The sequence below is a fragment of the Sorex araneus genome, chromosome 2, assembly GCF_027595985.1.
Source record: "Sorex araneus isolate mSorAra2 chromosome 2, mSorAra2.pri, whole genome shotgun sequence".
Taxonomy (NCBI): Eukaryota; Metazoa; Chordata; class Mammalia; order Eulipotyphla; family Soricidae; genus Sorex; species Sorex araneus.
The window spans coordinates 10,516,308-10,542,805 of record NC_073303.1 but is presented as its reverse complement, the minus strand read 5'-3'; the positions used below and the strand labels follow the sequence as shown (position 1 = coordinate 10,542,805).

Here is a 26,498-nt window from a genome sequence, read left to right as displayed (position 1 = left end):
CCTTCCTTCCTTCCTTCCTTCCTTCCTTCCTTCCTTCCTTCCTTCCTTCCTTCCTTCCTTCCTTCCTTCCTTCTTTCCTTCCTTCCTTCCTTCCTTCCTTCCTTCCTTCCTTCCTTCCTTCCTTCCTTCCTTCCTTCTTTCTTTCTTTCTTTCTTTCTTTCTTTCTTTCTTTCTTTCTTTCTTTCTTTCTTTCTTTCTTTCTTTCTTTCTTTCCTTCCTTCCTTCCTTCCTTCCTTCCTTCCTTCCTTCCTTCCTTCCTTCCTTCCTTCCTTCTTTCTTTCTTTCTTTCTTTCTTTCTTTCTTTCTTTCTTTCTTTCTTTCTTTCTTTCTTTCTTTCTTTCTTTCTTTCTTTCTTCTTTCTCTCTCTCTCTTTCTCTCCTTCCCATTCCCACTTCCAGAAATGCTCAGGGTTACTCCTAGCTCTGCACTCATGAATTACTCCTGGTGGTGCTTAGGGGAGCATATGGAATGTTCAGGATCAAACCAGGGTTGGCTGTATGCAAGACAAGCACCCTACCTGCTGTACTATCACTCCAGCCCCAAGTCCAATAAGACTCTCTTCAGTGATGAAAAGTTCTGTAACTGGGCAGTCATATATTGCCAGCCACAAGTTATTACTAATCAATAAAAATATCTAGTTAGAATGGAAAACTGGATTTTAAAATGTGTTTAAATTTATGTAATCTACATTTAATTGATCACATGTGATAATACATGTGATAATAATTTTACCTTATTTTATGACACATCTTCATTTTATGCATCATCACAATTTTATTTTATTTTATTTTTATTTATTTATTTATTTATTTATTTTTTGCTTTTTGGGTCACACCTGGCAATGCACAGGGGTTACTCCTGGCTCTGCACTCAGGAATCACCCCTGGCGGTGCTCAGGGGACCATATGGGATGCTGGGAATCGAACCCGGGTCACCCGCTTGCAAGGCAAACGCCCTACCTGCTGTGCTATTGCTCCAGCCCCTCATCACAATTTTAATCCATTTTCCTTTTCAGAGGAAAGAATTTCAAGACCCCGAATGTGCAGAGGCTTAGTTGAAGTCTATTTCCTGTGGAAAATTCTGCATTTTTAAAAATCATCTTACCACTAGGTCCAATAGTAGTTTTTCAGGAGAAGCCATGGCCTCAGACTCCACAGCTACCAAGAAGCTGAGGGAGGAAGCCTCCTGCTCCATCTGCCAACAGCTGATGGTCGAGCCCGTGAGCATCAACTGTGGACACAGCTTCTGCCGCATGTGCATAGTGAATTTCATTGAGAATCAGAAAGAGATGTCGTCAGTGGAGACATTTTGCTGTCCTGAGTGTCACACTCAGTTCCAGAAGGAAAGCATCCGGCCGATAAAACAACTGGAAATCCTTATTGAAACCATCAAGGAAATGGAGCACGAAAAGCTGTGTGAGGAGCACGGAGAGCCGTTCCACCTGTTCTGCCAAGATGATGGTCAGCTCATCTGCTGGTACTGTGAGCGCACACCACAGCACAAAGGACACCACACAGATCTTTTAAAGGATGCATGCCAGTTCTACCAGGTGAGTGCATTGACCAGAGAGACCTTCAGCAGATACCTGCTCTCCTATTACTCCCCAACACCAGAGATCGGATAGACTGAAATCCAAGGTAACCATATGCAGAAAAGATAATTTTATATAGAAGAGAGGCAGTCCCAAGCAGACAGACAATATGCTCAGAGGCATAGACAAGGGGACTTACCTGCTTGGCTAGCACAGTTTAAGATCGGGGAAGGAAACGCATGGAGACAAAGCTGAAGCCAGAACCTTCGTATCAGCTTCGAGTCAGCTGAGGGTCTACATTCCAGCCCCAGAAGGGATTGTTCTCTAGGGGAGTTTCATGTGTGAAGTAAAGAAAGGATCATACTGACTTTAAAAGAGCATCCTGGCATGACAAAATACACAAGAAGACTGGAGAGACAGTACGAGGGTAGGGCACTTGGTTTGCACTTGGCTAACCTGGATTCAATCCTCAGCACCCCTCACATCCCTAAATGTGAAGCCAGAAGTAAGCCCCATGCACAGCCGGGGGTGGCCTCCAAATCAAATACATATAAAGGAGTCAATACAGTCCGTGGGACACGTTCAGAGTTTCCCAATGAAGAGCGTGTAAGGAAAACTATCCTTCGCAGTGCGGGAAGAAAGGCGCAAGCTGGGTTCTGTTGCCTCATTCCTTCTCTGCCCCGTCTAGGTTGAGAAAAATGTGCCTGGTACGGGGATCTGTACTGTTCTCTAGGAAGCTGAGGTGACTGTGTTTGAAGTTCTCCCCAAGACATTTCAATCCTGACCTACAATCAGGAACGGGTTGTTCTTTCTGATAATCTATGGAAGAGCGAATAACCGTTCATTCCAAAAGAAAATGAGCAGCATGAGATATAGATCATAGCATCAGGTGTCACACTGCTTAGGTTAAACTCTTGGTTCTGCCACCTACTATATGGGTAATTGTGAGCCAGTTATTTAAGTCTTTCTGATGCTTTGGTTCCACCCTCAGTACCTGGGAATAATCTTTCTCCCTGCCTCTCTCACTTCCCTAGGAAGTTTTCATAATCTTTAAGGACACTAAAATATGTAAATTAAGAAGACATGTAATGTAATTAAGGATACTAAGATAAGCACCTGACACCTAGTAAAAGCAACAGGTGTGTGTATTTATTTTTACAAAACAGATTTTATTTTCACTGTGAGGATATTTAAAAATCTTGTCATGTTTTCCTCTTTGACATCTCTAAAACTCATCTTTTCCCATTGGCTTTTATTACTTAAGACCCTTCCTGTATTTTGACCCTATTTTCCTTCTACTCCCCACAAGTAACCTGCATTGAGAAAAAATTGAGAAAAACAACAGTGTTTTTTTTTTAAGAAATGCTTAGTATTATCTGGATCACATCTTTTTAAAAGCGTTGACCCTTGCAGTTTTGATGTACATAACTACCTCATTTCTAAATCACCAAAATGTCCAAGATCCTTGACCAACGTCCTTATGTTATCATTAGTCCACTTCCTTATTTGTCTTTCCCTACCTCTTCCTTGGTGTTATCAATTCTATAATAAAGGGCCAAGGGTTTGCCATTGCTTAATACTTTTTACTTCCATGTCTTGTCACTCTATGAGTGAGTTATCTTTCACAGGTGAGAATGTCCATTATTTGTGTAACAGTCCTTTTTTTTTAATGTAGAAATACAGATGTTTATTCAGCCATTGATTAAGCTGATTGAATTGGGCATGAATTCCACATTACTGTTGTTTTTTCAGAATGTTAATCTTATATACTTTTATTTTTATCTTTTTATTTAATCACCATGAGATTCAGTTAAAAAGCTTTCCTGTTTAATTTTCATACTATGATCAAACACCCAACCCTCCACTAGTGCACATCTTCTACCACCAATGTCCCCAGTAACCCCCCATCCCGTCCCTCCCCCTGCCTCCATGGCAAACAATCTCCCCCATACTCTCTCTTTTGTATTGCTTGTCATGAATAGCATATGATATCACACTGCTGCAAGAGCAGCCACACGTTCCTGGAATTCTAAAATTTTAGATAATTAGGGTCTGTAGAAATCTCTGCAGTGAGCTGCTTGGTTCGGAGATTCTTTTGTGTGTCTCTGGATCATGGCCCTTGTTTCCATCTTCTCCAGAGTAATAAACTATTGGCATATGCCCTGCAGAGCGTGCCCACTTGCCTGCAATGCACAGCACTGCCGGCCCTAACTGCCTCTTTTGATCTCTTTCGAGACATATGGGTCTCTGAAATAAGGCCAATAAATGAACTTGTATAGCTGAGCCGGACATAATTTGTGGGGCTGGCTCCCACATACCTAAGTTTTCACTATTTAATTCTTAGTAAACTTGGCCCCAAGTTGTTGGGGCCGGCTAAAGGCACAGTGGCAATTTTGGGGGTATTAGGAAGCCTGAAGGCACCATCAGGCTGCTGATGCACTCGCCCCGCAGGTACAGGTTGAACTGCTGGTGGCATCATACCCCTGTGTAACAGTCTTTTGCCTACAAGTTTTTCAGAGACGTTTCTTAATAGTACTACAGAATTAGGGGCTGGAGCGATAGCACAGCGGTTGGGCTTTCGCCTTTCACTTGGCCAACCCGTGTTCGATTCCTCCGCCCCTCTCTGAGAGCCCGGCAAGCTACTGAGAGTGTGGAGCTCGCTTGGCAGAGCCTGGCAAGCTACCTGTGTGTATTGGATATGCCAAAAACAGTAACAGTAAGTCTCTCAATGAGAGACACTACTGGTGCCCACTCGAACAAATCGATGAGCAATGGGATGACAGTGACAGTGACTACAGAATTAATGGGTTATGACCCTTATACAAATGAGCCTACCTTAAAAGCTTAATATAATACTCAAATATTTAGAATTGGTTATATATTTTTTCAAGACACATCACAGTTCCTTCCTTCACTGACTCTAAAGACATCAGCTGACTTCTTGGATTTTCCCCCTGATTTACGAATTCACATAGAAATTTCTATGTGCTTCAAACTATCTGGCTGGCATGGTTTATCTTGGGCTCACCATGTTATGATATAAAATCAGTGATCTTCTTCACTGTTTCCCTGGCTCAACTGTAGAGGTGAAAAAAGAACCCGGTTTCTTCAGTTGTGTAACAATACATGATTTGTGAATCACAGGTCAAAAACCCCCGTTGTGAAAACCTTCCCAAAAACCTTTTGGGAAGATCATTAATGCCTTTCTAGCTTTAGTTTCTAAAGACAAAAATTATGTTAAAAATATTACCAGCTATTGAAAACTGTCACTCCATTCTGAGGGTCATGATAATTGGAAAAATTCCTTCATCCCTCTCGGAGAGCCTGGCAAGCTATCGAGAGTATCCCACCCGCATGGCAGATCCTGGCAAGCTACCCATGGTATATTTGATATGCCAAAAACAATAACAATAACAGATCTCATTCCCCTGACCCGGAAAGACCCTTAACCATTGAGAAAGACGAGTAAGGAGAAGCTACTAAAATCTCAGGGCTGGGACAAATGGAGACGTTACTGGTGCCCACTCAAGCTAGTTGATGAATAATGGGATGACAGTGGTACCAGTGACTGAAAAATGTCAAGCTTATCAATTACTGAACATGGAACTTGAGCATGCTCGCCTATCAGTACATATTCTTTGATGTTCTATGTCTTGGAGGGCAGGGATTCACCTTAAGTGTGTAAACAAAGAATTGACCATTTGAATAGACTCTCAACAACCAATTTTTCATTCAGAAAAAGTTCCAGGAAGCTGTCATAAAGCTGAGGAAACTGGAAGACCAATGTAAGAGATGGAAACTGAGCACAAGAGATCATATAATAAAATGGGAGGTAAGAGATCAGTTAATAAATTGGAGGTAAGAGTTTTTTGACCTCAAATATGTTCAGATTCTCTATCCGAAAGCTTGACATATGAGATATTTGGACCAAAAAAGTGACGATTTTCTTTACCAAACAAGAAAAAATTGATGAATTTCTACATTTATATTTATGAGACATTTTTTTGCATTTATGAGAACTTATTTCCCATTTCTTTAGCCCCACTATAGTAATAATCTCTGATTCTTGAAGCTCAGGAGATGCAGAAGTAATGTGCTTCCTGACCCACAATCACCCTGCACTGGTGTCTCAAAGTTTAAATATCTTTAAACTCCTTTGAAGTCTCAACTTTGTCACTCTGGTGTATTTACCATACTCATTCTTCCATGTTCAGAACCCAGTTTGTAGAAACTAAGGAGTAGGCTCACTCTTTATGGGATTCATATTCCTCAAACTCACAAGGCCTATGAGGAAGATTGGAACTGTTGCAAGAACAAACACACTTATAACCACAAGGTCTGTGTCTCTGAGACTCTGCAGAGACCACCAGCCTCACAGGAGAGAGTTCCATACTTTTTGGAAGCATTCATGTGATCCAAGAGTTTTCACTCCAATGTCAGTCTACAATGTTACCCTTATCATGGGTCTCTTCCAACTTCTTTCCTGGTCTTTAACTGGATGTTTAACTTGAACTCACAAAGGATGTGATAGTTCCTTTGTTTAGGATCTAGGGCAGTGGGCAGTGTGAGTACAAAGATGATAACTAATAGAGAAATCTATTAATTTAAGTTAAATACAGGTTGTCTTTGAAAATGTCTTGCATCAACCTAAATCATTGACCCTTGACCCTAATCTTTTGTTTGTGAATTCATTCATAGATGGAAATTTGGTTTGTCTCCATTTTTTGAGCACACTTTACTCATTCTAGGAGAAGATAAATCTGAGAAAACAAAAAATCCAGTCTGATTTTAAGAATCTTTACTACTTCCTGCATGAGGAGGAAAAGTCTTTTCTGTGGAAATTAGAGAATGAAAAAGAGCAAGTTCTGAAGAGGCTGCAGGACTGTGAAGCTAAGCTGGACAAGCAGAGCGAGGAACTCAAGAAACAGATCCTGGAGCTGGAGAGAAAATGTCAGGGATCGGCCCAGAAATTGCTCCAGGTGAGACTGTGCACCTGAAGAAAGAAAGGAAGTGCTTTTTCCTCAGTTGATAGAGAAAAAAAATGATATGGAAGCATGGGGAAATTTGCAAGATTTGTTGGTTCACTCGCCCATCTACACTGGGTGGGGAATATGAAAGTGTTTCCTCTAGATTCATGCTAAGATTTGTATTGAGGTCTAGAGAGTTTTTATGTGAATAATTTTGATAATGTTCATTCTGAGTAAATGCTAGGAGGACTCTTGTTACCATTTATTTGCCTCTGTCTTCTGTTCACTGTGCCCTGACTTTCAAAATCTCTCCTGAAAGAGTCTCCGGGTGACTGGTGGGTGATAACGGGGCACAGCTTAAATATAATGCAACTTCTTCTTTGATTTTCTCATGAAATCCTTGATTTAAGAGTTCTTATGAGATCTCTATCAGCTAGAATTAGGATCTGTTTCATTACAATATGTAGCACTGTAGCACAGTTGTCCCATTGTTCATCGATCTGCTCGAGCAGGCACCAGTAACGTCTCCATTGTGAGACTTATTGTTACTGTTTTTGGCATATTGAATATGCCACGGGGAGCTTGCCAGGATCTTTCGTGTGGGTGGGATACTCTCAGTAGCTTGCCGGGCTCTCCGAGAGGGGCGGAGGAATTGAACCTGGGTCGGTCGCATGCAAGGCAAACGCCCTACCCACTGTGCAATCGCTCCAGTCCTGAGGACTCTGCTTGGATTCATAATCTAGTTTAATGGATTCAACACTGAAGAAATTTAGGATAAGCAATCGCTAATAAGAACTCCCAGAGAGAATTAGCTCACTGAATGCAGAGGGTCACTTGTCAACTTGTCAGAAGGTTCATAGGCACTCTAGTTATTTTCCCCAAGTACTCACCAGGATAATATGATTGAAAACTCTTCAAGTCCTCACACAGCTCAGTATGGAAGATACCAATTGAGAGTTTGCTAACCTGCTACATACTGACTCTCTAAAGGAACAGAGACAGCAACCATACGACCTGGAATTTAACAGTAATTAAATTTTTACAATAAAGTCTGCGGTCGCTCCTTTACTTCTTTGCGATGAATTTTTATAGAGGATAGCATAGGTCAATGGGCAAAACCCATTAGAAAATGATGCTCCCATACCTACTTTTTATTTTGCTTCTCTACAGGATGTGAAAGGCACCTTGAGCAGGTGAGTGCTGTATGAATGCAGAAGAGAAGAAGTGTGGGTATATAATGCTGAATGAAATGTGTCAGTGAAGGAGTTTCTGCCCATTTGTTATTCTAGGAGTTCAGCCGTCAAGCTAAAAACACCAGAGGCTCCCTCTTTGGAAGTCCACACTGAATGCAGTGTTTCTAAACTTTACTTTGATATGAGGAAATTTTTAGAGAGTTATGAAGGTATGTAACATCAGGAACTCCTGCGGCTGAGGAGATTTTTGTTCTGTTTTGAGGCAGAGAAGAATGCTTAAATATCTCTTGAGGACTATATTTTTAGTTATTTTTAGTTCTATAGTTTTTACACTGCATATTATTAGTACATGTATGTTTTTAATTGGGATACCTTCCCAGTGAATGAATACTCTTCTGTATTAGGTAGAAGGTGGTCCTTGTTATTGCTAATACTACTTTGACATCATGTTTTGATATAATCATATAAATGTAATAGGTATATAACAATAGTATCCATCAACAGTCAACAATTATGAGCTTTGTTTTGAGTATCATTTATAAATAATATGTAGATAGAATTTTAAAAAATCAATTTTTTTACTGTCTAGTATATTTCTCTCTGGACTTAAATATATAAGCATCTTTAGATGATTTTTCATGGACCATTTAGGTAATACAAATGAAATCTCAAATATTTGTTAGTCAGACTCATGATAAGGACTGATTGATGTAAGTTTGGTGAAGAGTTTATGTGCAAATATGAGGATTAGGGTGTTGAGGAAAGGATAGTTAAGCACCCAAGTCAAAGATGAGATAGGAACCATCATCCCTTGGAACTTTAAATAGCAACTGAGTAATCATAAGATAGGAGTAAAGATAGGGCTGTGTGGTCAGAGGCAAAGGACTGCAAATGCTCTCAATTACAGCAGTGTAGAGGTACTTGTGTACTAAATACTCCTACTCTGCTTCTTTGTACCCCATGGTTTCTGCTATTACTCTGCATTGTTAGAATCAGAGTCAGAGAGATGGAGCCTCCTTAGGGCATCCATAGGATCACCATTCCTGGGAATAGAGAACGTTAGAGAGAGGAAGGGAGTGGCATGGAAAAACACATTTCTGGAAATTTACTGGCCTTATTGCCTCAGTGCAATTTCATCAGTTTGAAAGTGAATGGTGAGACTCTTTTTTTTCCCTTTCACAGGATCTCATTTTTATTGAACTACTTTATTTTTCAATTTTCAATTCAGCCACCATGATTTACAAATGTGTCCATAATAAAGTTTCAGGCATACAATGTTCTAATAACAATCCCACCACCAGGGTCAACCTCGCCCACCAATGTCCTCAGGTTCCCACCAACACCCCCTCCCGCCTCCTTAACAGTCATGTTTTTAAGTTTGGTTGTCGTGGTTTGGATCCCATGCTTATGGAAACAAGCATTTGGTGGTCTCAGCAAGAAATAACCTTATCACTTTTATTTTCTCCTGTGTTTAATTCAATTTTGTTTTATTCTCACAGCCAGTGTGATTCTGGATCCGGGTACAGCTCACAGTGAATTAATTCTCTCTGACAATGGAAGACAAGTGACTCGTGGATCCACCCAGATGAAGTCTAATATTCCTGAGAGGTTTCGAGTCTTACCTTGTGTCCTGGGTCACGACGTCTTCATCTCTGGGAGACATTACTTTGAAGTGTACATGGGGAAGGGAACTGAGTGGGATATAGGGGTCTGCCTGGAAAATGTGCCCAGGGACAGTGACATAACCCTGAAGCCCCAGTTCGGATTCTGGGCCCTCAGACGTTGCAAACAGTATGGCTATGTAGCCCTGACCTCTCCCCGAACTCCTCTTCAGCTTAGAGAGGAGCTGGAGTTTGTGGGGGTTTTCCTAGACCAGGAAGCTGGACTTGTCTCCTTTTACAACATGAATACCGGCTCCCACATCTTCACCTTCCCCAAGGCTTCTTTCTCTCATAGTCTCAGGCCCTATTTCCGGATTGGTAAAGATTCACTGTTGTCTTTGCCTTCATCCAGACATGTAAATAAAGAAGCCGATTCTCCAGCTTCTTTAGTTTAGAGAAGCACATTTAAATCCTGTGAAGCAGAAGTGTATTGTTTCTTCACAGCTATCGCACTGTATTGAGAACAGTGCTCGCTTTTCTTTACGAGATACCTAATCAATCTACAATGTATCTATTAATGAACTAGAATCATACAATGTGATAAGCTACATATCATAAATGAATACAAAGACTATGGAGAGCAAAATAATAGCAATGATCTTATATTCCTCTCCCATGGATTTAGATCTTTGATTTCTAAGCGTGTTGGGGTGAGCAGTTGAGTAGCCACAAAGCCGAGTATGTAAATGTGGATTGGTGACTCTGGGTACTGCTTGTAAGCCCACATGCAGCATTAGAGAGATCTGAATAATAAACTTTGCCTAACTCACCTTTTCCTGTCATTTTTTTCCCCATGAATTTACTTCCCTCAACCAGGCAAGGCGAGCATCCTACCCACTGCACTATTGCTTCTATAATGTCATTTCTTTAAAATGTTTCTTGCAATGAAGCTGTGTTAGCCCCAGTTCTCGCCCCTGAGTACTGCTCTGTGTATGCAGGGTGCACACATTCTGGAAAGCTCCGTTTTATTTCCTTTCACCATGCACCTTCACACCACTCCCCTTCTCTCTGACACCAGGCATGTCATTCTAGTTCTTTTATTTCTCCAAAATTTTGTCCCTTTTTTAAAACAGGTATGTATTTTAAAAATATATTTTATATAGTTACTCACAATACTATATTACACTCATTGTTTCAACACCAATCCCACCACCAATAAACCTTCCCACCACAACTATTTCAAATTTTCCCACCACCACCCAAGCCTGCCCCAGAGGCAGATGCTAAATAATTTATTTTGTATTGCTTGTTATGAATAATGGACCAAAATGATTCAAAAAGGTTTCCTTAGAGGAAAGTGTGTGAAAATTGTTGTATTTCACCTTGGAGCCATTGAGCTCCTGTGTAAGATATCATTAACATGTTTTAGAGTTTGAGACTTGTGTGCTAATATATATGATCAAAATTGGTTGCCCTCTACCTTACACCCCATCAAATGTGTGCTACTCTTGGTATATCAGTGGTATGGAGTATGAGATGTAGCTAGGAATTCTAAAATTTTGAAGAGCTGGAGTTAAATTTTTAACTAGATGATAATTTGGGGGCCTGGGGCATCTCTGCAGTGTGTTGCTTTCTTCCGAGATTTATTTATGAGTCTCTGGACCATGGCCCTTATGGAGCTTATATGGAGCCAGAGACAGTTCATGGGCGTGACTGCCAGGGACCCAGAAGCACAGGGAGATGGGAGGAGGGGGCCCTTTCCTGACTCTGTGCGAGCCTGGAGATTTCAGTCCCCAAACCCATATACCTGGGTTTTTCAGCAGATTCATTCTCTTGTGTGTGGAGCTTGTCCTGAGTCTGTGAAGATCAGCCATAGACATGGTGACAATTGGTTTGCGGCTGCCAGGGTTCCGTTGGGGTAGGCACAGGGAGACACCTGCTCCCCTTTAAGATATCCGGATACACTAGTTCTTTTATTTTCTGCAAGTCACTTAAACATGAAAGTACTGGAGTTAGAGCACACAGTTCAGGGTGTAAATTCGGTTTACAGCCTCGTCCTCATCCCCACCTCATACCAGCCTCACTTTCAGGTTGTCACCTGTGCATTTGACTGATTGGCCTTAAATCAAAGGTTCTTGTGACTGCCTCTGGCTTTCATCACTTGCTAGAATAGTTCACAGCTCTCAGGAAACACTTTGTTTACAGGTTTACTACATAGTAAATGACACAATAAGGACAACTCATGGCCATCTGATGAAAATACGTGGTGTCAGAAGGGTTCCCAGAGCAAGAGCTTCTGTTTCCATGGAATCAGGGTCTGCCACCCTCCTGGATGGGGTTATTTGCATAAACCCAGAAGCTTTCTCAATGCCTATACCTTTAGGAGATTTTTATGACATCATCAGATAGGCATAGTCAATTATTATTATCCCCTCTTCCCTTCTTGGAGGAAGAGCAGTTGGGGTGAAATAATTCATTTCTCGTTATGATTCGGTAATTTTGGTTACTTGACCCATTCACAAGTTAGTCAAAATCCTACTCAGGGAGCTGTTACATTAGAACACAAGGAGCTCTTCACACCCAGGAAATTCCAAGGTATTTTGCAACCTTGTGCCTGCAACTAGGGTCAAAGACCAAGTGGTAGACTCAAACACACTCTAGTGCTCTTAGAACTTAAGAAATTACAGGGCTAAGCTTGTGCCAGGAGCTGGTGGCAGAGGCTAATACATATGTTTTATGTTGTAAGAAAGAAAATTCAATCAAGTAAGCTTAAAAATTAATTGACTTTCTTAACAGTAACAACAAATCTCACAATGCAGACATTACTGGTGCCTGCTTGAGCAAATTGATGAGCAAGGGGATAACAATGACAGTGACATAGTTAAGAAATTGGGCAGCAACACAACCAGTAAGTGGAAAATAACTCCTAGGAACTGTATGAAGTAAGCTCTAAAAAAAATAAGACAGGAGTGGATTGATTTTAACAGGCAAAGTCATTCACTTTAATTAGGCACTGAGAAGTATCTAAGGGAGATTACCTGGCAGAGAAACTTCTTCCTGAGTTTAGAATTTATTCCCAGAGGAGCTGAAATTGCATTAAGGTAGGGGTAAGTATTGGTTTGAGGACTGGACCTTACTAAATAACTCTTTAGCTAGTGGTCTCTTTTAAAAATAACAGCTTCACAACATGTTAGTAAAGTTGTGTTTCCTTCTTACTGTTATACTTTCTATTTGTCTCAGATAAAGGCCTTAGTCTAAGAAACTAAGAAGGTAAAAATAAATGAGTTTCCTGCCTTTCCTACACGAAGACAGGCCAGCATTGTTTGTTCTCTGTCCCATAATCTAAATATTCACATATTTCTGGAGTCTTGAAGCAACTGAATAGCTGAAAGAACTCACCTTAAACCTGAGACACAATCTGGCTTCACTCAGCTCTTCTTTATCTAGATACTGCAGTCTTGCCTTACCCAATCACACTCCTGACCAGTCACGGAAGGCCTTCCTGCTATTGGCCTGGATTACAAACGAATTACCCCACCAAATATAAATGTGTTTAAAAAGCTATCAAAAGTAACCTCCGAATTATAATGAAAATGTTGGGAAAGGTAAAATTAGGAACAGGTTGGACTGTTAGCAAACTATATAGAGAAAAAGAGCACTGATACCCAGGGACCCCAAATCACTAATTCAGAAAGACATTTGTGTTCCTATGTTTATTGCAGCACTATCCACAAAAAACAAGATCTGGAAACAATCCAAGTGCCTAAGAACAGATGCCAGATAAAGACATTGTAATATATATATGTATATATATATATAACATGTATATATATACACATATATAAGCATGTATATACACATATATACATGTTTATACACATATATACATGTTTATATATATAAACATGCACAATGTCATTCTATTCAACTATAAGGAAAGATAAAATATGATTTGCCACTACATGGGTCATTCTATTCAGCTATAAGGAAAGATAAAATATAATTTGTCACTACATGGATGGATCTAGAAGATATCACGCTAGTGAAGTCAGCCAGAAGGAGAGGAATAGATAATTTATTTTATATGTGGCATACAAATCAGCATATTAAGGGTTTGACAAATGGCCAATGGCAACAGAACCAAGAGTTGGTCTATAGAATTGAGTTCACCTGGGGCTGGAGGGGGTTAGATGTAGGGGTCCTTTGGACATTGTGGAGGGAAGCTCACCCACTGGTCGTAGGCATGGTGTTGGTGTGATGTATGCATGAAACTGTTGCCATTAACAGTTTTGTAAATAATGGCACCTCAATAAAAATTCTTTTCATGAATATGAGTCATGTTTCATGTTTCTTTGCATATGTATTTTATTCACCTAGTTTTAAAATAAAAATATATTTAATTTGCCATAAAATCTTCAGCTGTAAAAATTGAGCCTGTCTTGTATCTCTGAGATGAATACAACTTGGCCATGGTTTGTAGGACTATCTAGATGTCAGTGGAGTCAGTTTTCCAATATTTTCAGTATTTGTTAAAGTTTTTTTGTCTATAGTAAAAGAAATATTTAGTTTTCTTGTATATATTTATACTTACAGGAAAGTTTGTTTTGAGCTTTTTTAAAAACTCGATGAAATTAATTTTAAAATTGCAAATGTTTAGGTACTTAAGGAGGTGCACACTATTTTTACCAGTGAAATGTCATTTTTCTCATCAGAGCCCATTGGTCCCCCTCTTCCCTTTCAATCCACTTCACACCTTCTTTAGGAACAATTTTTCAGAGCCAACGTGTTCGTTTCATATGCCTTTGTCTTTCCCCCTGTTTTGTTTTTATATGCACCAAATATGAGAATTATCATCTGGTATTTGGTTTTCTCCTTCTGACATTTGACCTCAAATAACTCTCTCCAATTCACTGTGTTGTAAAAAAATGGTAAGATTTTATCATTTCTAATGCTGATTTGACTAGAGAGATAGTACAGCAATTAAGATGCTTGCCTTGCATGCAGGTGACCCAAGGTACCTCATAGTCTCCTGAGCACTGTCAGGAATGATCCCTGAGCACAGAGCTGAGAGTAAGCCCAGAGTACGGATTAGTATGGCCCGAACCCCCTCAATTCTAATTTCATGGTGTGTGTATGTGTGTGTGTGTGTGTATATATATATATGTGTATATATATATATATATACAAATACCACATCTGTTCCTTTGTTCTTATTATTAGTTTATAATGTCATAGAAATTCAGAGGTGCAGTTTAACTCCTCCTTATGTGTTGACAATTTACAGTACCACCTCTAAAGTTTCAATGCCATCCCATGTCAAAAAGACCCTTTTATCTATAACACACTTTCTCTTTAGGACACACCATACTTTCATCAAATTTTAGTGGTTTTTATCAATTTTTAAAAATTAATTTTACCTTAGATAGAGCCACAACCGTTGATCCAATTCTAGAGTTGAGTTAATAACAAAGTTTCAATATTAAAATTAGTAAGTATGTACGAAAAGTCAAACTTTATGTGAATATTGCTATATCTGATCACAGGGTTGTTAGGTCCTTGTCCAAGAATTTAAGCTGTTTCTAGCTGAACCTTCTGTTATTGTTTTAGTTTATTGAGTTTGATTGAGTTGTATGTTATTTTCCTATCTAATTTGGTGTGCTCCCATTAGAATTTCAGTACTAAGATGTCTTGTGCAGACATAGAAGGACTACATTCATTTGTGAAATATAAAGTAATATGAGACTGACACTCAATGAAAGTAGGCACAAAGGCCAGGAATATTGCCCCATAGTTGGAAGCCTGTCTCATGATCTGGGGAGAAGGTAGCTGGCATAAATAAGGGATCACTAAATCAATGATGGTTGGAGGAATTGGTCAGGATGGGAGATATGTGCTGAAAGTAGATAAAGGACAAAACATGATAGCCTGTCAGTATCTGTATTGCAGACCATAATGCCCAAAAGTAGAGAGAGAGTATATGGGAAATTATTTACCATGGAGGCAGGGGGAGGGTTGGGAAGAGGACATATACTGGGGACATTGGTAGTGGAAAATGTACACTGGTGGAAGGATGGGTGTTTGATCATTGTATGATTGAAACTCAAACATGAAAGCTTGTAATTGTATCTCATGATGTATCACTTGTATCACTTGTCTTCCCATTGATCTTTGATTTGCTTGAGCGGGTGCCAGTAATGTCTCCATTTGTCCCAGTCATGTGCTAGTGTAGCCCATTGATATCTGCTCCCTCCAGGAACAGGAAGAGCCTCAAACCATTCATTCAGGGTTTTAACAAAGAAGTCTGACCATGTCGTTGGTAGGTGGACACGCTGTCTTTTGACTTCCCATGGAATTCAGTCAGAAGCAGCTCTAGTCCAGTGGTCATCTCTGAATTGAATTACATGTCTGGCCCCTCTAATTTTTTATTTCTTGGCAAAAGAGACAGTATCCCTGATTTTTGATTGTCGATGGAGGTCGGAACTCTGGATTCCTTCTCTCACTTGAGTGAAATGTGATACTCCTAGCATTGCTCTTTCGATTCCTCTTTGGGATACATGAATAGCGTTCTCATCCGGTTTTCATAGGGCGCAGGTCTCTGAGGCATACATTAATGCAGGAAGAATGGTGGAATCAAAAAGATGTGCTCAGAGTCGGAGGTTCTTTGTCTTCTTAACCACTTCTTTGATGCTGTTGAAGGCGTCCCACGCTGCTCTCCTCCTCCTGTGCAGTTCTGGCGCCAAGTCATTCCTCATGTTGATTTCTCGACCCAGGTACACATAGCTGCTGCATTCGGAAATGTTTGTTCCATTGAGAGCAAATGGAGTGTCAGGGATAGTTCATTTTTCATGAGCATTGTCTTGTTGAAGTTCAGCTGAGGTTCAGCTGTAGTCCAACCTTTCCACACTCGCAGTCGAAGTTGGCCAGCATTGGCTAATGTTTGGCATTATGAGAATGATGTCATCAGCGAAGTGGAGGTGGTGTAGTTGCCAACTGACTGTCTTTACTCCCATTCTTTCCCATTCCAGTCGTCACATGACGTTCTCAAGGGTGGCACTGAAGAGTTTCAGTGAAATGGTATCATCCTGCCAAACCCCTCTCTTTATGTCAATGATCACTTCCCTGCAGAATGGTGAGATCCTGGTGGTGAATCCGTAATACAGTTCCTGGAGGATCTTGATGTACTGAGTTTGAATGCCCTGTTTGGCTAGGGTTTTGATGACCACTTCAGTCTCAACAGAATCAAGACCTTCTTTAAGACGATGAATGTTAGACAGCAGCATCTTGAACTCTCGCGAAACTTCAATGAGTTTGGTCACTGTGTGGATATGGTCTATCCTGCTGAATCCTTTTCGGAATTTGGCTAGTTTTCATGGTTGTCCTTTATCTAGTGTTCTGCCTATTCTATTCAGGATGACACGAGTGAACAACTTGTAGATGACAGACAGCAGGCATACTGGGTGATAGTTGCTGATAGATGTCTCCCTTTTTGTACAACAGAACGGTCCTGCCTGAGGCTCATGCCAAACCATATTGACGAATGAGTTCCAGAGTTTCCAAAGACAGGCATCTGTTTGTGGCTTTCTCACTCTCAGCATTCTTTGTGCAGTCATGGAGGTGCTGAATCAGTCGATCATATTACTTGTCGATGTTGTCAAGGACGGCATCTTCCCACGTTGCTGCAATAGCGCCAAAGAGCTCCCAGTTTGTGGTCATTCTGGGAGCTCCTTTCTTAAATTTAAACTTTGCAGACCTTCTCCCCGCTTTGTGAAGTAAAATTTTGCACGAAGGAGATGGTGGTCCAATCCCGTTTGGAATTTTGGGACAACCGGGACATCGGTCAGGCAAAACCTTCAATTGAATATGATGTGGTCAATTTCATTGTGGAACTGTCCACCGGGAGACTGCCATGTCCAGCGTTTAGATTTGACCTTCTGGAACTGTGAGTCACCATGGATGATCTTGGTCGACATGAGGAACTCAGACAGCCTCTCACCCTGATCATTCCATTCTAGGCTATGGGTGTCAATGTGGAGTTCTTCTGGCGACCTTCTCGATTTAATTTTTAATTTTTTAATCTCATGATGATTCCATATATATATATATATATATATATATATGGTTTCTTGTGACCAATTATGTCATTGTGTGGTCCAGAGATTCCCGGATCCATGGTCTGGGTCAATGAGTTGACGTGGGAGGTGGGCATGGCTGCCAGATCTTCAGGAATATGGAGTGGAGGTATGGGGGGTACTAGGGGGATGTTGCCCATCCGGTTCTGAAAAGATGCCAGAGTTCTAGCCAGAGTACTTGAAGTTACTCGCTGTTTGGTGTCTCTGCAGAGATATTCATGAAGTGGTGGAGCTGAGCCCTCTGTGTGGCTGCAGTGGTGGGGAGTGGGTGCAGCTCCCAGGGCTTTGGCAGGGCAGGTTCTCAGCCCCCTGACTTTTGAGGAGGCCCCAGAATTTTCAGCCCTGGTGAGTGGAGTTTTCATGTATTTTAGTCGCTTCATTTGCATCTCCTGGGAGATTTAGTTAGGAATCCGTAGAGCAGGGCCAGTGGGTGAGTCAACATGGGGTGGCTGTGGCCTTATCAATTTGTTTTCTTTAGCTAATTATACTTTCATATAAGTAATATCACTTCACTAAACAAATTTCCTTCCTTAGCATCAACACTTCATATTTCATTCATTGGGCTCTAGAGGGCACACTATCATCACTTTTATAGACAGAGCAGTATTCCTCTGAGTGTATAGAACAGTTTCTTCTTTCTTTCTTTCTTTCTCTCTTTCTTTTTCTTTCTTTCTTTCTTTCTTTCTTTCTTTCTTTCTTTCTTTCTTTCTTTCTTTCTTTCTTTCTTTCTTTCTTTCTTTCTTTTTATTTACAAACTTGTTTATTATACAGTTGTTTCAAGCATTTCATGTTCCAAAACCACCAGTGTAACCTTCCTTTCACCAATATCCCAGTTTCCTTCCCAGTCCCAACATGCTTCCTTAGGCACAAAACAATTTATTCTATATTGCTTATTCCAACAAAACCTTAAGAAATGGCAAATAGGGGCTGGAGCGATAGTCCAGCAGGTAGGGTGTTTGTCTTGCACGCAGCTGACCCAGGTTCAATCCCAGGCATCCCACATGGTCCCCCAAGCACTGCCAGAACTAACTTCTAAGTAGAGCCAGGACTAACCCCTAAGCATTGCCAGGTGTGGCTCAAAAAGAAAAAAAAAGGTAAATAGAATGATCAAAAAATAGACCAATAAGAGACAATTTGTGATTACTCTCTGATTTTGACCTACATAATCACTGCATCACTGTCATCTCGTTGCTCATCGATTTGCTCGAGCGGGCACCATTAATGTTTCATTGTGAGACTTGTTACTGCTTTTGGCATATCGAATACACCACGGGTAGCTTGCCAGGCTCTGCTGTGCGGGCAAGATGATCTCGGTAGCTTGCTGGGCTCTCCGAGAGGGGTGGAGGAATTGAACCCAGGTCTGCTGAGTGCAAAGCAAACACCCAACCCACTGTGCTATTGCTCCAGTCCTAACCTACTGTTTAATACTATATAGTAAGACATTTACTCCAATTTACATATATAGCTTTTCAATTCTGGGACCTAAAGTACATTACATTTAATTTTATTTTATATTTGGATCTCATTATGATATTGAGCGTTTGATGTTGTGGCACCTGACTACCAGGGCTTCTGGGAGGTTTAGGAAGTAGGGGGCCCAACTCCAAGAAAAGCCTGGAGATTTCAGTGACAAGACCCAAAAAATCCTCATATGTGATTCTTTCATCAGATTAATTTCTGGGTGAAGCTTGTCCTGAGACAGTGGAATCTGGCTAGTGGAGTGGTGGAGATTTTGGAATGTGAGAACAAGCGGCTGCAAGGCTCTGTTTGGGCAAGCATTGGGATGACCTGGCCCTTTTTGGGCTGCTCTGGAAAACTCAGCTATTCGTGGGTGTCGAGAGACATTTTTTTTCAGCCCGTTAATCTCTTTTGAGATTTATTTATGAGTCTCTGGAGCAAGGCCCGTAGGCAAGCTCACATGGTGGTGGCGCCAGAGGTCTAAAAACAATCTTTAAGATTAGGGTTTCTGGGCATTTCACAGCAAGGGACCCTCATGCTCCCAAGGTGCCAATGCCATCTTTGTAGTTTGGAAATAGGTGGAGCCTGCGGGCATCACTTCCATTCCCTGTAAGGCTAATAAGCAGGAGATAGAAGGGCAGGGATGGACAGGGCACAGTTGCCCAGTGTGGCTGCTCATATGATAAATGTTAATTAACTCTGCAAGTTCGTGTGTGTGTGTGTGTGTGTGTGTGTGTGTGTTTGTGTGTGTGTGTGAAGACTTGACTTTAGGGCCAGTGGGATGGCTCAAAAGAGCATCTGAGAGTTCTTGTCCAGCTCTGCATTGTTCTGTGAGCACAGCTGGAAGTGACTTCTGAGCACTGTTGTGTGTGCCCCCTGCCATGGGAAATGAGAAATGACTTGATTTACTTTTTTAAACATAATCTTAGGATGTGGCTGCCAAGCTACTGAAAAATGGGGGGTCTGGGTGGATGAGGCCCAGTCCCAATCAGAGCAGGCTTGGATATCCCGATCTGAGCAGGCTTGGAGGTTTCAGCCCCGGATCCCGCACACCTGGATTTCTCTGCTGTTTCCTTCATGTGTGAGGCTCATCCAAACGTGTGGAGAGGGGCCTTAAGCATGGCTGTGGCTGGGTTCCAGAAGTTTTCAGCTGCCGGGGTTTCTCTCAGGTGGGGAGGGAAACTCAACCCACCCTGCTCTGAGGGGCCCCGGTGAAGACAGTCAGGCGAGGGGGCAAGAGACTCTGCCACAAACTGCCCACAGTGCCGTGTAATACCATCAACAGCCAAGATCCAGAAACTATAAAACAACGCACCCGGAGCGCACAGCAGCATTTGCGGCTGCGCAACCTGTTATAGCCTAGTTCTCCCTCTCAGAGAACCTGGCAAGGTACTGAGAACATCCTGCCCGCAGGGCAGAGACTGGCAAGCTCCCAGTGGGGTATTCATATGCCAAATACAGTAACAATGATGGGTCTCATTCCCCTTACCCTGAAAGAGCCTCCAGTGTGGTGCTGCTGGGAAGAACGAGTAAAGAGAAGCTGCTAAAATCTCAGGGCTAGGACGAATGGAGACATTACTGGCACTCACTCGAGAAAATCAATGATCAACGGTATGACAGTGATACAGTGAAGATTAGGGTTCAGTGCCTATATAAAATGTGAATTATATTGAGGATAATGAGACCTGTTTCTATTAGATTGTGCCAATAACTTTCTCTAGCTGAGCTGACTTCTGAACTTTTGGATTTTCATCCACTTGAGTTACATTACTGGTTTTCACAGATCAGCTATGAGACCCTGCATTCCCCTTCCCCTACCAAATTCCCAACATACTGTTTTTGAACAGGAAGCAGATTTCATTTCCATATGCTAATTTCCTATACTTCTGGTCTGACTTTTTTCCTTGCAGATGAGCACAGTTTCTATACCCGGAGATTTTCATGACTTTTTTGAGACTATATAAGGAGCCAGGAGGGCAAAGAGGTGAAGAAAGACTCCTTATTGGTACGGGAGGAAAATAACTTGCTTTGAATTTGGTTTCTGATGTGAGCTGCTGGAGCAGCAAACCTGGGCTACACCCAGTTCCTCCCATAGGTCTGGTGCCCTGGACAGACCATTTCCTGCCCCCCCCCCCACGGGTCTGAGGTCAGCTCCTTCTGGTGGAAAGTTCCAGTCATTCATACTTCTTTCATTATCAAGTTTGATGTTACCTGTCTGCTTTTAGTGTCTCTACCAGCACTTTAATGATTTCTTTGTTTTTTGCTCTTTTTTTTTAAGTACACTCTTGGCAGTGTTCAGGAGCAGAGACTGACTTGGGGCTCAGGGGCACTGCTTGGCAGTGCCAGGGAAATATGGGCAGTGCCTTGACTGAGCCCAAGCCTCCTGCATGTAAATAATGTATTGGCCCCTTTGAACTCTTTCTCCTGGCCCTCTCCGTCAGCACTTAGAACACTGCATAGAGTCCTTAACCAAGAGACATCTTTCATGTACAAGGTATCTTTAAGTGCCTCATACTTGAGAAGGGCAGAGATGGCAGGAATTTATTTTGAGTTACGTTTTCCATTGAAAGGTATTTCTGAGTTGCATAGGGGAGGTAATTTGCTTTTTACTGAACAGGAGAGGCTGGTGCTGACTCACTACTTTGTATCTGATGTCATATCTTGTTTACGTGGCAGAGAAGAGAGGGGTGGCCCAGGAGTCACGTGACTTTCAGTTGATGACACTTCCTGCTGGGGCATTCCTGGGTCCTGAGCTTTCCTGGTTGGCTCTGAGGGATGGAAAGAAGGAAAACGAAACCCAGCTATGGACAGAGAAGAATGGGAAGCTGTGGTGAATGTATTTTGCGGTGCCCATGAGTGAATGCCATACTTAAAGGCACAGAGCTGAGAAGTTTGTCTTGTCTTTTAAATATGCTGCTTTAATGCTTTTTGAAAAACTGTTTTCAAAGCTATGAATTCACACAGGGATGGCTTTTTCTATTAGGTGGACTCTGACCCCACACCATAATTTCACTTCTGAGTTTAATTTAGAGTGAACTTCCTTATTGAGAACTCAGAAGAGACAGCTACTGAGGAGACCTACAGATTAAAAGTAAGTGTTCCATATTGGTGAAGTTAGTGAAAATTCAAGTCAAATTTGGTGTAGAGAAGTTAAGACGTGTGTGTGTGTGTGTGTGTGTGTGTGTGTGTGTTATCAAAAGCTCACTCTAGATTTTTTTCTACCTCAGTCTTCTCCTCACAAACTCTTGATAGTGCAAAATGGAGGAACAGATACAGAATGATCTCTCTCATATGTGGGATATAAAAAAACAGACTAAAGAAATAAATTCTCTAAGGCAGAGGAGCTCAGACCTGGTTTGTGGAACTGAGCTTAGCATGGATCGGGGAGGGAGTGAAGGGTGAGGGGCAGGACACTGGGATGGTGATGAATGGTCGTGGACACTGGTAGAGGCGGTTGGTGCTGAAACATTGTCTGCATGAAACCAATAACACATGGACAGTACTGGAGATTAAGGTGCTTAAAAAGTAAAGGAGAATAATACCAGGTTTCTGAAGCAGCTCTAGCAGAGGAAGGAAAGGGGGATTGGAGAATTCTTGTGCTCTTTTTATTTCCCCTAAGCTTGACTCTTAGATCCTTACCCACAAGTCTATGGAGGCCCAGTTTCCCACTGCCTCCTGCTGCCCACAAATCCTATGTCATATTTTCGGCTGCTCTCAATCTCAAAATAATAACTTTAATGAGCTGGGAAACTTGAATTATGTTTTGATACCCAGAAATACATGGCACCTGGATACAATACACTACCTATTGTACCACCCCCCCTAAATTTTATAGACTGCCCTAATGACTGTTATTACCAGTTATAAAGAACATAAATTAAATATTTTATTGTTTAGTACAGTGAAAACTTATTTTACATTTTACATTCTCTGTTTTCTCTGTCTTGCTGTGATTTTTCTGAAGACTGTTTCTTGCATCTCTCTCTATTAGTCTTTGTTCAGGAAAACTTTCTAAAGTGACATATATTTAGAATGTTGGAGCGATAGCATAGCAGGTAGATCATTTGTCTTACATGCGGCTGATCCAGGTTCAATTCCTCCGTCCCTCTTAGAGAGTCTGGCAAGCTACCGAGAGTATCCTGCCCGCATAGCAGAGCCTGGCAAGCTACCCATGGCGTATTTGATATGCCAAAAACAGTAACAACAAGTCTTACAATGGAGACGTTACTGGTGCCGGCTCGAGCAAATCAATGAACAATGGGACGACAGTGCTACAGTGCATATTTAGAATGTCACATATCTCTAGTCATGTGAATGAGAAACTAAATTTAAGCACGATTTTTAATTTAGTTTATATAAATCTAAATGACCACAGTTGATAGTACAACCATATCTCATAACAGAGCTACATTAATTTACTTACTTGTATTGTCATTTAGGTAACATGGTTTTAATCATGTTGACTTTCAGGATTTTGATTATCACCACATCTTGGCACTACTAAAGTGACCAATTTCCTCCACCAGTGTCTTTATGTTATATCTATTCCACTTCATTCCTTCCTAGTTTGATATCTTAACAAAACTAATCAAGAACCAAGAGTTTTTATTTGATATTACTTAGTCTATTGTTTTGTTTTTCAGTAGACCACAGATGAGTGGAACCATCTGATATTTATGATTTTTCTGACTTATTTAACTTGTTTATGTATCCAAGATACATAAAATACTCACAAAGATCTACAACAAAAACTGACCAAGTGTAACAATTGTATTCTTTGGTTCCATCTAAGTTGTTGCAAACTGTAAGATTTCATCTTTTCTTATATCTATATAATATTCCATTGTGAATCTATGCCACAACTTTTTATCCATTAATATGTCATTGGACATTTGGGCTGTTTCCACTTTCTTGCTATCCTACTAAGCACTGCAGTAAATACAGATACACATCTATGTTTTCGAATTGATGACGTTTTGGGGGAGTGATGAAAAGAAGTAGAAAACTGGGTCGTATGGAAGCTCTATAATTAAGCTTTTGAGTAATATCCACACTGTTTCCTGAATCAGACATTAGTCCCATCATCTCTGGAAGAGTGTTCTGTTTTCACCACATATTTACCAACACTGGCCTTGGCCTCTTTGATATAATATGCCAATCTCACTAGTGTGAGATAATAATTTAATTGTCATTTTCATTTGCATTTTCCTGACAGTAAGTGATGGTGAGTACTTTTTAAAATGCCTACTGGCATCCATGTGTCAAGAAAGTCTCTGTTCATTTTCTCTCCATATGTTTTGGTGGGGTCATTGTTTTTGTTTTTTGTTGTAGAGTTTTGTGAGTACTTTATGTATCTTGGATATTGGCTGTTTATCCAACGTGTAAATATTTTTCTCTCTTTCAGTTAGGTATCTTTTATTTCAGCCCAAATTCCTTTGGTCATTTTAAAACCTTTGCAATTTGATGTAGTCTCCTTTTTTCTCTGTTTTTATTGTCATCTGTTTGTCTATGGAGTAAAATCATTGAAAACTTTGAAACCCATATGTTGGAGAGTTCTGCTTGTGTTTTCCTTAGTGCAAATGATGTCTTTTGGTCTAAGTTTGATATCGTTTATCCATTTCAAATAACATTAACACAGCTTTATTTTGTACATATTCTCATTTTCTTCAGAGGCTTGGATAAAGTGTCTTCCATCACCATAGAACATTCTGTCTGCTTGATATCTGCCTCCAGATCCAATATTGAAAATTTCTGGTGAAAGTCATGGCTGCAGATGCACTTTTCAAGACAGTGAAGGAGGATGCTACCTGCTCCATATGTCTAGACTTGATGACAAAGCCCGTGAGCATTGACTGTGGACATAGTTATTGTCAGTCTTGCATAATGGAAAATGTGGCAAAGCAACAGCTCAATAATATAGAGACATTCTACTGTCCTGTGTGTATGTCAAAATTTCAAAAGGAGAGCATCCGGCCAGTCAAAGAGCTGGAAAACATCATCAGTTCAATAAAGAAAGTAGAGCAGGAAAGTCTATGTGAGGAACATGGAGAGCTGCTCCAACTATTCTGTATTGACGATGAAAGGATCATTTGCTTGCGTTGTGAGCGAACACCACAGCACAAAGGACACAGCACAGCTCTGGCTGAAGATGCATGCCGAAGTTACAAGGTGAGTTTGTGGTCCAGAGTGCTTTAGCTAGTGCCTACTTTCTCCCTGGGATAACTTAGATCAAAATCTAAGATAGTGATTCTGAAAAATCATTTTAATTATGTTAATCTCCTGATAAATAGTTTGTAATGGGTTCCAAATAATTCAGGAGCCAACTCTCCATCCTAGACTTCAGTTGTCACTGTCTTCTTTCTGACCTCTCTTGCTTTAATAATCTTTCCCTACATTGTGATCAGCTTCATTTTGTGAATGTGCTCTGAAAAACCACATGACTGTTTGATAGAATCTAAAAACACTAAATCAAAGGGTCATTATCCTTTAGTCATTCCAGGCTTAGTAGGATAATGAACTAACAAGAGCACTGGAAGGGGTCCTCTTTTTGAAGACGGTCAGCAAAGAGAGGAAATGACATTTGGGCAAGATAAACAGAAGTGATTCTTGAAGAAAACAAATGAATCATGTGAAAATGCAGAGAAAAGAGGGAGTGTCCTAGACAGAGGAACCCCATAGGCAAAGGCCAGGATGAAGGAGATTACTGACTTATACACACTCAGTCCAGGCTTAGGGAGGGAATGGTAGTTGATGTTCTGGGGTGTAAGTAAGCCCCCATATCATCATAATCATCATTCTATTGATCATCGAATTTCTCGAGCGATCTCAGTAACATCTTCATTTGTCCTAGCCCTGAGATTTTAGAAGTCTCTCTTTACTCGTCCTTTCCAATGGTGCCACATAGGAGGTTATTTAAAGGTCAGGGGAATGAGACCCATCATTGTTACTGGTTTTGGCATATGAATACGCCACGGGGAGTTTGTGAGGCTCTCCCATGTGGGCAGGAAACTCTTGGTAGCTTGTCAGGTTCTCCCAGAGGGAGAACTAGGCTATAAGACGTCTAGATGCTTCCAGAAGCTTGGTTTTATAGTCTCTGGATGTTGGCCGTTGGTGGGATTACACGGAGCTGGGGGCAGTCCCTGGGTATGACTGCCTAGCTCATGGAAAATGGGGAATCTGGGTGGAAGAGGCCCAGTCCCGATCTGAGCAGGCTTAGAGGTCTCAACCTGGGTCCCACACACCTGGGTTCCTCTGCCGGTTCCTTCATGCGTGAGGCTCGTCCGAACATGTGGAGAGGGGCCTTGAGCATGGTTGTGGCTAGGTTCTGGAGGTCCTTGGCCATGGGAGCTCTGCTAGGGGCAGAAAGGGAAACTGAAGTCCACCTCCTCCAAGGGGCCCCGGGGAAGACAGCCAGGTGCAGGGGCAAGAGACTCTCTGTGAGCCCCAAAATCCTGATGTCAATTTAGAGCTCAAATATTAACCCAGAATAAAACTGTCTACTAAAGAATTTTTAATTATGGAGAATTGATTTATGTTAGCACTGGAAAAACTTAATATCAAGTATGAATATATTGTTTAAAGAAATAGAGGAGAGAGATCTGACATTGAGGTCTTGAGTC

The 26,498-nt window shown here is 41.1% G+C and overlaps 2 protein-coding genes across 2 annotated transcripts in view; both read left to right on the top strand.

Annotated features, from left to right (window-relative positions):
* Positions 1 to 1,132: 1,132 nt before the first annotated feature.
* LOC101545908 (E3 ubiquitin-protein ligase TRIM38) lies at positions 1,133 to 9,747 on the top strand. The gene is made up of 6 exons (XM_004621982.2): positions 1,133 to 1,549; positions 5,268 to 5,363; positions 6,280 to 6,510; positions 7,669 to 7,691; positions 7,788 to 7,900; positions 9,191 to 9,747. The coding sequence occupies exons 1-6, from the start codon at positions 1,139 to 1,141 to the stop codon at positions 9,745 to 9,747; spliced, it is 1,431 nt and encodes a 476-aa protein (XP_004622039.2). The 5' UTR covers positions 1,133 to 1,138.
* A 14,895-nt stretch (positions 9,748 to 24,642) lies between these two features.
* LOC101546170 (E3 ubiquitin-protein ligase TRIM38-like) overlaps positions 24,643 to 26,498 on the top strand; it is a 29,919-nt gene continuing 28,063 nt past the window's right edge. Inside the window, exon 1 of the mRNA XM_004621983.2 lies at positions 24,643 to 25,047. Within this exon, the coding sequence (XP_004622040.2) occupies positions 24,643 to 25,047 (405 nt within the window). The remainder of the gene's footprint in view (positions 25,048 to 26,498) is intronic.